We start from the raw sequence: 13,917 nt of genomic DNA, 5'->3' as shown, positions 1-13,917 counted from the left end.
CTTTGAAACGTCCCTCTGAGCTCTGTCTGCATTGTGACATCCTCCTTCTCCCCGCTGCCATCACATGACATGCTGAGAGCCTGTGTCTGTGTACCAGATTGACTGTGACCATCAGCCTTTCTTGCCTGCCCTTCAGAGAGATTTTGAAAATGAGATGATTTGTTCTATTGCTGTATTCCTGTGAGCTTACACTGTCATCCATCCCACAGTTCTGTGAGTAACTCAGCCCCAAAAGGCCACTACCCAGCAATCCGGATCCAAAGCCACAGTCACCAGCAAAGAGGGGCCGCAGCAACCATACACACTTTCTCAGAAGTGGTTCCGGGCCCCAATGAAGGAGCCCAATCGTGGCAATTATTTGCCTATACTTTGGGGCACCGCGTTGGGGAGTAGTTGACGCTTCCAGTTGTTGAATGCCGGTAGCACAAGTAGGAGGTTACTCATGGTAAGATGATCGGACAAGACAAATCTGTAAAAACCAATCCATATGGGGTGGCAGAATAAGCCCACCCTGTCACAGCAAAAATTTTTGGGCTTTTTTAAGAATTTTAATTTAGTAGACCCTGTATAGTGAGGGCAGGGTCCGACGGAGCTCCTCTGTACGCTTCCACTATCGGATCTACTGGTATCGGGATTTCATAGCATCTTTCTACATGGTCTCAGAGGGCCACTGTGACAACGTAGAAGGACCGTGGCTGCTCAGGGAGTGTAGAAATGGGTTATTCACCCAAAAACTTGTTTTATACACTTTACAACATCTTGGTATACTTGTTGTGGTGGAGAGATGCCGAAGACAACCGAGTACCGGCGAGCATACTAATGCTATGGGAAAAGGGGCTGTTGTAGGTTTGTGGTGGTTACAGTTAAGATTGATTTTTTTGGTCATTACGGTGCCCTGTTAATCTAATTCAAATATATTGTGCCGCAAAACTAAATTTCAATTGTGTACGATAAGAAAAGAAATGCAGATAAAATGGAACACAGTTTAGTTGTTGATTTACATAGAGGTTGTAGTGTATTGTAAGAACTGAGTCACAAATACAGTAAAAACAGAGGCGACAATTTAAGAATTTCAATATTGGTTGTTTATTGACCAATTCTTAGAAAGATATTTCTATACACTGCTGTATTACATAGTCAATAATATAAAGGCTGGCAAACAGTTTTTACACAAATTAAAAAAAAAAAGGTGCATAATCACTTATAGTATATGAATTATACACATTTATTTGATTCCTCAGGATTAATTGATAGATTGGGCACTCTGCAGATCAATACAGCTTTCCGTAGATGGATATTAGTGTTTTGTAGCTTTCATTACACAGTGTGAATTTTCCACGTCTTTAAAAGATATAAACATTCAAAAAAAGTTACATCCCATTGTACAAAATACAAATAAATCCCACAGTTAGTTTAATTATATTGCAGCTACACTAATGGTTATGACCTATATCTTATTGGACACACCGTAATGTCAGTTAATTATATATATATTTAATTTATGTGTGAAATCGGTTCACACATGGGTTATATTCTCTTTACAGCCTGAAGTCAGTAATTGTGTTTACAAAGTAACAAATATGCACGTTATCCAAAATGGTCAGTATGAACGTCCACTCGGCCATAAAGGTCATTTCATACTTCTATACATCAAAAATGTATATTCTTTTGAAAATGTGGTTGCTTACCAAAAATACTATTTTATTGTATTTAAAGTGATTTAGATTTTAAAAAAGGGCACCCATCTACACACAGTGGAGGCAGCCGGCTTGCGGGCCGAGTCTATTCATGAGAATGTACAAAGTGTATTGGTTGTATCGTCAGTGCGTTGTGTAGGTGACAGATACAACGCACAGATTCTGTTACACTGATTGCTATGTAATTGAGGACTCTGTGGTAGTAAGATTATTTCCCGTTTGTAAATAATGAAATGTAAATTTGCAGTAATGTAATGAGGACATAGCTACAGGTCGCTGTCGTCCTAATTCTTCGTTCCTTCATAGAGACCGTCTGTCCCTCGAGACAACAATATTCAGCACAATCGCAAACTGCTATGCTTATAAAAGGTAGGGACCGGTCTAGTATTCACGATTTGTCAGGTTAAAAAATGCCTTAGGAGTGGAAGCAAACCTAACCAAAGCGTGGGCTAAATTGTACTGCGGTCCCTCTCACTAGACGTCAGAATAATTAAATAATTCAAAAGTCACTCAGTGAACCCCGTCATATTTTTGTGAGAATCCCTCCCAGATGTCATATTTTCAGTCCTTTCCAGGTCTGGCCTCGCCCCCAGTAATGCCACATCCATATCCCCCCCAATGATGCCATGCTCATCCCTTAGGCCATGCCCCCAGAGCTACTGTATTGTACGCAGAGTAAAAACACCTGAAAAAAGCTGACAGCAGAGCTGGTGAGGAGAAGGCAAACAATGGAAATGGTACGCAGTTTTCCCTTAATATCTACATTAGAAATATACAAAATATAGGGATAAGGGCCTTTAATTTATGTTCAATTATATTTGAATAATTGCTAATACATAGACCAAACAAGTGCTCTCTACAGAACACATTTTAAAAGACTTCCTAAAGCCAATTACACTTTCAAAATGTTAATAAATCACCAGTGAAATAACTGTGAATAATTGTATTCTGAATTGCAGCTGTAAGTCCTCATGTCACGTGGAAAGGTAAAGTATTCCCTCTGCCGTTATTCTACCCTAACTCAAGGAAGCCAAACACTCTTTAGTAACACTATAATTACCCAGCGCTGAGGAATATCATTACTGTCTATACATGAATAAATGCTTTGGTTGCAAGCAAAGGCTTTAATCCGGATAAATTAGCAATGAAAGTGATAGAAAGTGACAAAGACAACTGAAATTAAAATAATTTTCTGAAACAAACATGAAAAAAGGTCAACTTGAGCAGAATGTACAGTTATACGCCGACTATTTTACTTACAAAGAATTAAACGATTAATTTGCATCAGATAATTATCTGTAATCCTGTATACAATTTGCTTGATATAACAGGATGTGTAGCCTGAAAACGGCCGCAATAAGCGGTCCGATGATGATGCCATCAATATTGATAGGAACAATATCAGGCATGCTGGTAAATGCAGTCGGGAGACGCCGGTTATTGGCCTGTCAGTGAGGTCGCCTTCTACCGCATTAACCTGCCCATGTTAGTGCTCAGGTCTGTGGCTCTCCCACATCCGGAGACTTTTAGTCCTACAAAAAGGCGAACCTCTGTCAATCATACTATAGAAACAAGGCAGCATCGGTTATATGGTGCACATACTAGGGTATAAATTGGGCAGGAACTCTCTCAGAGAGTGTAAAACACGGATCACCCGTCCAGCAGGGAACATTTTATATGGATAATAGGACAGTTCTGTTAAAGGCAACAATATTTGTTTAAAAATGTTTTGTTTTCCATTTGTATTGAAAGAGCAGGGGGTTCTAATAACGAAGCATTTACTTTTTGGGGGGCAGCAAACTGGCATTCATTTAAAAAAAAATCCTTGCAGGCAAAGTAGATGTAATAATAACTAAAAATGATGTTATTGGTCTTATAAAGTGCTTATCACACAAAGTATATGGGGTGAGAAAGGGGGCAAGTTGCAGCATTAGGTAGCAGAATGGATAGGCCATGCCCTGTGACAAATCCTCTATAAAAAGGAAACATAGCTAAATAAATATTCAGGCCGTATAATCATTTGCTGAATATCATAAAACAGGAGCTCATACACATACCATGATCTGATTACATGAGGCTCAATGCATCAAGGGCCAGTAGAGCTTTCTAAGGCTTCAGATCTCGGCACGGTCTACAGTATCACGCCCTTCATAATACTAGTTTAATAGTATACATGGGTCCCTACTTTTACTAGGGGACATTTATGATGTGGTGCACTGGAAAAAAGTTGATGTAACCCATAACAACCAATCAGAATCAAATTGTCATTTGATTTTCTCTTGTTGCTAAGGGTTACAGAACCTTTTCCTCCGCACCAGACTTCATAATAGTCCCAAAATGATTTTGAAAACAATCTGATACTTTCCCTGTAATATACAGAACATTATACTGGAGTCTTTAAAAAATGAGTAAGGCACAAGATTAAACATTTAATTTGCCTAGTAGAAAACTAACTAAGTCATTATATTCTGTGTTCAGAAAAATAGATACAGTCAAATCCCCATTTTACATTCTTCACGCCCCCTAATTCTATAATGCATTTCAGCGTCCCCATTTCACTGTATACATTATTTTGAACTTTTCTAATGTTGTAGTACAGTAACACTTACTACTTAATTTACCGTACAGAATTTATTTTTCACAGAAAGTCTACAGTGCGTAGACATTTTACATGACACAAACTGCGTAACACAAACCATTGTGGTCAGATGCAAATTGCTTTGCATGTTTATCCTTTTTATAACTGAAGTTTGAACTGATTTTTACATCTTTTCTTCATTTTACACTTTTTCAGATTTTATAACAATTTTCCCGGTCCCTTGAGAAACATAAAACAGGGGTTAGACTGTACAATTAATTTACCTGGCCCTCTAACATTTCCAATAAGGGAAACAATACACTATCCCTTTACATTTTCTGACCCTGTTTATAGGTTTACAATGCAAGCAAACAGAATAGAAATGACCATACCTTCATTATTTATCTCTACCATTTGGAACAGGCAACGATTCTACACTTGACAACTAAGTATGTTTGGTTGCCTAGTGCACTCTGCCATATCTAGTTTCTTAGGTTTTTGATTGGCTGGAAAGTGCTGTCACTCTCACAGATAACTTCCTACTGTAATGCTGGGCTAAACCAAGGCTTACACACTGTCACAAGCGGTATAAAGTTAATAGCAATGCTCACATATATGACTGGGGTAAGGATAATACATCTATATGCTGTCAAAACGTTTCCTAAATGACAGTAGAAATGTGCATTGATACAGTAACAAATAATACATGTTGAAGCATAGTTGCCATCAAGTGGTAACTGCGGGGGGCGTGGTGGCATTATTTGCATCATCATACCCCCGCTGAACAACGTGGTTCACTGAGCCGTGATTACTTTAATCACTGCAAAGTCAATCATCAAGCTCTAGGCCGGACGTGGTAGCGTGCGCTGCCTTACCAGGAGGACTCTCCGAAATGGGCGAGTCTCCCGGACAATCCAAGAACTAATATGGCTAAAATGGAAGTTGCAGCAATCACAAATATATGTGTAAAAACCGTCCGGGATATCAGAGACGGCTGTGATTGTGGGGAAGCATATTTTTCCTATCCACAGCAGACTTCCTGTTTGTAGGTTCATAAAAGCCGACCAATCACCTACCCACAGTGGGGGCAATCATTTTGTGGGCTCAACCAATATTTGAATTCATTAGCAACAAGTGAATTAATATTCTTAATTTTTCATGAATAATTGGTATAGTCCACAAACTGTCTGCTTCCATTGTGTGTAAATGACAGAACCAAAATAAAGGGCACTTAAAAAGACCCATAAAAGTCTATATGGCTGATAACTGAGGACAACAGCTTGCACTCGGCTCTATAATAGCAGCACATACAAACAGCTTCAATTATACTGGGATGTGACAACATTGTAAAGATTATTTGATGCCATTTTCCTATAGAATAAAACTTATGGACTGTGTAAATGTGTGAGAACCTACAAAGACTGTAAAACGTAATGCTGGTTACATACACAGCTCTACAGTTCCTAGTTAAAGGACTGTTGAACCGAAAATGCAGATGTTTTATGTAAAATAGCTATTATTAACATTCACAGTTATGTATGTAAACGCTTCATGAGCCTATCAGAGCAAAATATACTTCACACAAAGCTGTGATATGGGGAAGCATTTTTCCTAAGCACACCAGACTTCCTGTTGAAGGGCAAGGAGCCTCCAACAAGCAAAAATGGCTGATTAGAGTACAATACATTTGCATTCAGCAACTACACACAAAAGTAAAACAGCTTAAAGAAGAATCCCACTCAAAACTAATGGTGTATAATCACTAAAATACAATGCAGGAGTCTACGAAAGACCTCCCAGACCGGAGTAATATAAGACCAGAGATAAGTAGAACTTTCTATTGTATCTTAGTGAACTTCAACGTTTTAGCTTTGAGTGTAGTCATCCTTTATTCCTTTTCAGAGCATAGAAATGTAGAATATTTTTTTCTTTATTTGAATGATTCTGGACAATGTTTGAACTTGAATTATAGGTAAAGGAACTTGTAAAAGTGCATCTGCTTAAACAACACAAAAAAGATAAAAGACATGAGAAAAAAACCCCCATAATAAAATCTAGTACATATGACATCTAGTAACCAAGATACCAGTTACTTAGAAGTTCCAAACTAGATGCAGGCCCGAGGAAACATGTGTAGGACATGTGTGTCTTTCAGACCCGGGAAACATGTGTAGGACACGTGTGTCTTTCAGTAAGCGCTTTTATAGCTGAAGGGACATTGGCAGAACAAAACAAACGTTAAAGTAGAAACACGCAGTGCCATATAGGAACATAGCCTTTCACTCTCTTCATAATCTGCTATACATGAGATAGCCATGATTAGTATACACACGTGTTGTTTATACATACATAAGAGTAGCATGGAGCTCTCTGTACAGTATGGAAAGGGGGGGGGTCCGATTCTACCACTGCTCCCAGCTAAAGTCGTCTCCTCTTCCAAAAACAACGAAGAATCCCAGGATTGTTAGGAAAATCACAGCGTTCCCTGCAAGGACCAGGCCGCACGCTCCCCACAAGATCTGTAACACAAACACACGGTTTCAGCGACACTGAAATACACATCAGCACAATCAGAGTGAACTTTGGCTTCGTTTACATTTGAAAAATGGATGGATTTGCAGCCACTTGAACTAGTGCTACCAGTACCTGTAATTCCTGCTTTGTTGACATTTCACTTTCACTAATCTCCCTTCTAAAAACATCCTTAATTGTAAAATTGGAAGTCCAGATTCTTTAACCACATAATATTAGGGTTATAGCAGGTTCAGTCACTACACTAGTCATTCGTTTGGAATAAATAAATGTAATAAAATTACCTTAACGATCATAACTAGCAACATATTTGGAACCACAATGCAGAGAAATAGACATGTTTCATTGTTTAGCGGTCATGGGGTATACATGAATTTAAGATATTTGAAACTGAATGAATGAAGCTTTTCACAAGCATTTCTCGTCAATATTCTATTATAATTGGTAATGAAGAAGATTGAGCCTGTTGGATTAAAAAACTTTTGAATAGGACAAACAGCACTGAAAACAATAATCATTTCGGTTAATAGAGTATCCATCATATAGATTCACCTCTGCCTCACAGCACTGGGGTCATGAGTTCAATTCCCGACTATGGCCTTATCTGTTAGGAGTTTGTATGTTCTCCCCTTGCTTGCGTGGGTTTCCTCCGGGTGCTCCGGTTTCCTCCCACACTTCAAAAACATACTGGTAGATTACTTGGCTGCTAACAAATTGACCCTAGTCTGTGTGTGTGTGTGTGTGTGTTAAGGAATTTAGACTGTAAGCCCCAATGGGGCAAGGACTGATGTCAGTGAGTTCTCTGTACAGCGCTGCGGAATTAGTGGCGCTATATAAATAAATGGTGATGATGATGATAGATTCAGTCTTGTTAAGTTCCTGAATGATAGTTACATTCTTTAAATATTATTTTTATAATGGCAGCAGTTGTCAGAGAAAATTGTAAAAAATGTATGTAGTTGACAAGTTTGCAGGACATAAAGACCCTGGTGATGTGTAAAAGATTTATAGAAACTAATTGAATATTATTCTGTTAAACAGATCACTCAGACTTGAGTGTGTTGTTTTTTTTGCAAGATTATCTTTAAAACATAATTGTGCTAAAAATCATTTTACACTTTTCTTTTTTGAATAAGAAACAACTGAAGTTCTGCAATCATAGATACACTTCAAACAACTATACAGAAGAATCGTAAAATTATCAGTAGTTTTCTCTGTTAATGTCTAAAATATATTTTATGTCACAAAACAGAACTCTGTCAAACATCCAACTGTTATCAATCAACATTTGTTTATATATCGCCAGCAAATTCCGTAGCGCTTTACAATTGGACACAAACACAGTAATATACAATACTGGGTAATACGGACAAAGAGGTTACTTGATAACTTTCATAAACTTATCCAGATAAGTTTACGAAAGTTCCTTAAAAATCATATTCTCAATAGTCAAAAAGAGCTTCTCTGATCCCCTCTCCAGGAAAAGTCTTGTAAGTGCCAGAATACTAAGTGTAAAACTTACTGCCCCGGGGGTGTATTTTGACAGATGCAATAATAACCAAAACTAGAACATGCTTCCACATAGCCACAAGGGATCTGTCCTATTTAGATACTAATCTCGATTATTCAAGGGAATATGAGCGCCATCTAGAGGCAGTATGGCATAGTTACTCATACATTCTCTGTACTAAACCATCGGAACAGCTAATAAATAAAATACACAAAATATATAAGTATTCACACACACCTTTCTCTTTCTAATATATGCTTATGTTAAAATGTGTGATATGTTCCCTTTAGATATACACAACTATGTATAATGCTGCCTCACAGAATGTGGAATATCTGTATTGGTATAATATTTGTTAAAAAGCAGCATTCAAGAAGGAAACATTTTTAGCAAGAAAAATCAATCAAAATGTATTTACTAGTCCCTAATTTACCAATTTTTGTTCCAACTTCATTCATTCACAGTGTAATCATAGATGACAACATTTGAAAATAATTTACATGAACACTGTTGATTAGATGTCTCTGAGCACGATACCCAGTTCTGTGTAGGTCAGGCCTGGACATCCTGTGGCTCTCCGTGTTGTGAAACTACCAATTCCAGCATGCCCTGACAGGTATTGGCTGGCTATCAGATGGCAGAGCCTGCTGGGGCTTGTAGTTTCACAACACCTGGAGAGCCACAGGTTGGCCAGGCCTGGTTTCGGTGGATCTACGTGTACAACAATTTCCATTAAGATGCCTTCATTGAACTTGGTTATAATGCAATTTCCAGCAATTCAAATGTCCGACTTTAATAAGCATTACTCTCTAAAGTCCAGAAAGCAAGAACACAGAATTGCAGGCTAGAAAGGGGAATGTTTGTTCCGTTAGTTAGTGTTAAAAATAGGGACATCTCCAGGGACACACATTTGCATTGAATGTCCATGGTAATTATGGTCAATTGGCAACTTTGTAGGATACACAAGTCCTGAATGCATTTACAGAGTCGACCTTACCACATTAGGACCAAGTAACGCTCCCATGTGTAGAAAGTAGGAAAGGAAGGGAGAGATAGGAGTGGGAAAGGAGAGCAGAGTCAGTCTGAATAGATGGTGATTGGAGTCACACTGTGCACAGTCCATTTCTCACTGTAACGCTCCCATGTGTAGAGAGGAGGAAGGGAAGAGAGAGATAGGAGTGGAAAAGGAGAGCAGAGACAGTCTGAATAGATGGTGATTGGAGAGTCACACTGTCCACAGTCCATTCCTCACTGTAACGCTCCCATGTGTAGAGAGGGGGAAGGGAAGGGAGAGGTAGGAGTAGGAAGGGAGGCAGATACAGTTTGATAACACTGACGCCACAGTCTCTGTGCTCATTAGTGTCAGAGCACAGCTACAGTAAGAACTCACAGAGGAATGTGGAAAGCAACAGTTCATCCATCTGGGCCCCTAAATATCTCATTGGGCCCTCTATTCCAGTGACACTTATATACTCTTAATGGAGGTCCTGAGCGTAGTACATATAAAATTTTAATAAATCGGGCAGCTCAGCAGTCGTGCTCTAATTATCCTCAATATCTGGTCTGTTATTTTGAATGACTCAGTTAGTGGCAACAATAAACATGGGAGGATGCTTCTATCACATCTTATCAGCAGCTAAACCAACAATGCACAATGAATGGTCAGGACCATAAATTAAGCATAATGTTTATTTTCCCTTTGAATATGGATACTCTGTTGGGGTCTGACCTGCAGATATTAAACTGACAAACAGCAGTTAAAGAACCACTAAAAATAAAATACATATTGCCTTAAATGAAATCGTTACCATTAACATTCACCACCATGTATAAACACTTTCTGGATCTTATCAGAACTGAAGATATGCAAGAGAAGGTTAAGGAAAGTTTGTAAACGGTATTAGTCGCTCTTTTACATGCGGCAACTTATATCACAGGTTGAGGTCTCCTTTAAGCAGACTTCATGTAATACTCACCAAATGAACTCTGGCAAGAATAATGGGAAAGCCAAACGCAGAGACCACGATTCCAGTGGTGAAGAAGTACGCCAGTTCCCGGCAGGCGCTGCTTGCTGCGTCGCTGTCCTCGCTAACTCGCGTGGCAATAAAATGTGGAATGGGACTTATGACGTAAAATATCAAAACAAAGAGAGGCCAGTAAACTCTGAAACGAAAGAGGACAAAAACTTTACAATGTTAGTCAAAGCTAACCAATACCATCTCATATGTACATACGGACAGGGCATCCTCCCAAAACTGGCTGAAGATCCAGTTCTCCTTGTGGTCACTGGTTGGGGAGGGAACATCATTTTATTAGATAATAAAGGGGCTGATTAGGCGACGTATGGGTTATTCTGGGATTGGAACAATAAAGCTGATATGTGGGGCTGATCAAGACACGCAAGGTTAAGTTGACGACACACAGGACAATCTTGGCCCTTGGCTCGAGCACATGATCAGTGTCCACTTTGGTCAAACAAGATGGTGATAAAAACGCATTAGGGAAAATGCAATCAGCCATGATGTTCTGAGGAACATCGCGGCTGCGCACTCTTTCAGTTACTACGGTAGAAATCTCTGCTCACTTTTTTTTCCTTGCACCCCGAAAAATGAGCGGATATTTCTATCAAAATTTCCACAGCAAAGTGTCTCCGGAATGGTCGCAAGACACTTCACGGCTAATTGAATTCCCTCCATTGAAATAAAATATTCTCACTCAAATGTAGACAATAGTTTAAAAAAAAAAAAAAGAGTTTTCTAGAGGTCAATGTTTCAGGCCAAACGCAGATACCTCCTTCTAGTCAGTGCCGTAAACATGTCTACACAAATCTATGCGTCCACGTAATAAGCGTATCACTAATGGATAACAGAAATAGAGCAAGCGTCAACGTGCATCATGGCTCTTGTTTTTTTGCTTACTAACTGAGGTGGGCAAATATTGACAGTCATTGTCATTTAAATCTGCACTGTAAACTCTCAGTCGTCACACAAGTAGGTGGCTAATGACCATTTAGGCTTTTGATCCAGCAGATGGATGGCTTCAAGCATAAACAGGGCCTATCCGTGCTGTCATCCCCTGATCAAATTTATCAATTTACCAGATAACGATCCAAACTAACTTGATCAGATTTTCGGCAACACACACTGCAATATTGGGATATGAACATTTCTGTTACAATCCACATCATGGAATTCTTACTTGTAACTCTCTAAGGCACATCCCAGCATAAGGAAGGTTAGACCAATGGCTCCGCTAAATGATAAGCCAACAAGTGCTACAAGGAGAGAAAAAAAGTTGTTAATAAAGGCAATAAAATAAATACCAACTTTTTAAAGTTATGACACATCTGTGTTGTTCTTTCACACATACTGCAAATCTCTCATTTCTGATAAACTTTTGATTGACCAGACGTTAGCACTTAAGGGCATAGACATGAAAAAAACACATAGTGGTAAATGAGAGAAACAGGTAGAAATAAAATGCACAGACAGATGAGAAATTACATAATTTAGCAGTTTATAATAAATAATGTACAAGAGTTAACACATATTGTGCGTTACAAAGTCTGTGCAAATAATGATAATTGTCAGTAATAAGGCATTGTGAATTGTAAATTAAGCCTCTTAATTTCTGACATAATAAAAAGAAATTGTATAGTAGTGTTTTTTCATGCACATAACAATCTGTTGTGGTTCTTTGTATTATGAATATGTTACTTTGTATAAAGACAAGTTTGTTCATTTATTTACAAAATGTTTGTAGTTTTGTAATTTTGTGACTAATGAATTATAAATAACTAACTTTATGTCAGTGATGAGCAACCTTCCCCGCATTGTGTTGCCCTCAAACCTTCAAAAGGGCCGCACATTACCCTTAATCTCAGTAATACGATAAAACAATACATTTAATCAGAGAAAGAGACACCTATCTGTAATAACGTATCAGCAGGTATTTTACACAAGTGTTACACACTATAACAAACACATCTGACAATAAAGCAGGAAGGAGCTGGGGGCCTGCAGGTGAAGGCTCAGAGGACAGCATTATTCCTATCTCTGATTAATGTACACAAACATTACTTAGTTGTGTTGCTTTGTGTACAGGGAACATACTAATTGAATTAAGGTACATGTGAAAGAGTAGTAGTAGCTAAACTGTGTTATTTTTTGCACAGACAGGGAAGAGTTGTCTTATATTGTGTACAGAAAGGGGATAGCTGTGTTATATTGTGTACAGACAGGAAATCGTTGCGATATATTGTGTGGCGATAGGAAAGAGTTGTGTTATATTGTGTAGAGACAAGGAAGAGTGTGTTGTATTGTGTACAGACAGGGAATAGTGTGTTGTGTTGTATTGTGTACAGACAGGGAAGAGTGTGTTGTGTTGTATTGTGTACAGACAGAGAAGAGTGTGTTGTATTGTGTACAGACAGGGAAGCGTGTGTTGTGTTGTATTGTATTGTGTACAGACAGGGAAGAGTGTGTTGTATTGTATTGTGTACAGACAGGGAAGAGTGTGTTGTATTGTATTGTGTACAGACAGGGAAGAGTGTGTTGTGTTTTATTGTGTAGACAGGGAAGAGTTGTGTTGTATTGTGTACAGACAGGGAAGAGTTGTGTTGTATTGTGTACAGGCAGGGAATCGTTGTGGTATACTGTGCAGGTATCTGTACTGTGTGATAGGTCATTGGGTGGATGGAAGAGACAGAATTAGACTGTACCTTTAATCCCCGCCATGTTTAATGCAGATCTGTCTTTGGTACAGTGTGTTTACAGTGCCAGCTTCCTGACTCCTAGTGACAGGAAACAGGAAGTGCTGGCAGACACACAGACAGGAGCTTCAGCCGCACTCTGACTGGTCTCTTTCTCCTGTCACTCAAGTAAATCAATTAATTGATTGGCTGCGCGAAACTCCCGCCTCCTGGCTAAGATTTTTTTCTTTCTGTTGCTGTGAGAACAACAAGACAGAAGGCAGATTTCGAGGACTGTGTTCTTATTGGACGATGTGCTATGAGTCACACAGGGTTAGGTGCATTTTTATTGGACAGCGTGTTAGCATCCAGGGTGAGCTCGGTTTCTATTGGAAGCGCTGCTGTCAGTCACTGAGACAAAGCACTCTGGCGTGATAGACACTACTTGGTCATGTGACCTGCTCAGGTCAATGTGTCATATAAAACCACACTGCCATGGTCTCAGCATAGGGAGTCATTACTGTTATAGGGCACATAGTTTATGTACTGGTACATCTGCATTTTAATTCAAATGATAACACAATTTACAGGATGTCTATTTCTATAGATGGAATATGGGTATGGTAAAATACCTGTGGGGTGGGGAACAGTATTGCTGAAGATGAATTGAAATTATATTTACATTGCCCTTAATCAGCTACACTTGATATTGTGCCACATATAGATTTAAATTAAAGAGGGTGGTTCTTGACATGCAGTGTACAAAGCTTATTTTCTGCATTTGTGGTGTCATTGTGTGTGGAGCCATGCATAATGCTATTTATCTGCAGGATAGCAGCTGTGCACACAGATCTATTTTGCACAGACAGAAGGCAGCCTATAGACACGATATGGTGCATTTTACACATCA

The 13,917-nt window shown here is 38.9% G+C and overlaps 1 protein-coding gene and 1 long non-coding RNA gene across 2 annotated transcripts in view; one reads left to right on the top strand and one right to left on the bottom strand.

The window, feature by feature from the left end:
* LOC142098912 (uncharacterized) overlaps positions 1-13,917 on the top strand; it is a 114,860-nt gene that overhangs the window by 27,926 nt on the left and 73,017 nt on the right. The window lies entirely within an intron of this gene.
* Positions 1,070-13,120, bottom strand: LEPROT (leptin receptor overlapping transcript). Its single transcript, XM_075181827.1, has 4 exons — positions 13,038-13,120; positions 11,516-11,591; positions 10,294-10,480; positions 1,070-6,794 (listed from the first exon to the last, which is right to left on the bottom strand). The coding sequence occupies exons 1-4, from the start codon at positions 13,051-13,053 to the stop codon at positions 6,678-6,680; spliced, it is 396 nt and encodes a 131-aa protein (XP_075037928.1). The 5' UTR covers positions 13,054-13,120; the 3' UTR covers positions 1,070-6,677.

Source organism: Mixophyes fleayi, chromosome 8, assembly GCF_038048845.1.
Source record: "Mixophyes fleayi isolate aMixFle1 chromosome 8, aMixFle1.hap1, whole genome shotgun sequence".
NCBI classification, from domain to species: domain Eukaryota; kingdom Metazoa; phylum Chordata; class Amphibia; order Anura; family Limnodynastidae; genus Mixophyes; species Mixophyes fleayi.
This window is presented reverse-complemented; position numbering and strand designations above follow the sequence as displayed.

What these genes read in the sequence shown, in the direction of transcription:
- LEPROT (XM_075181827.1), bottom strand. An exon ending in TGTGCCTTAGAGAGTTACAA is followed by an intron (nt 10,481 to 11,515) that starts GTAAGAATTCCA and finishes CTTTCGTTTCAG; the next exon opens with AGTTTACTGGCCTCTCTTTG. An exon ending in TTCTTGCCAGAGTTCATTTG is followed by an intron (nt 6,795 to 10,293) that starts GTGAGTATTACA and finishes TTTGTGTTACAG; the next exon opens with ATCTTGTGGGGAGCGTGCGG.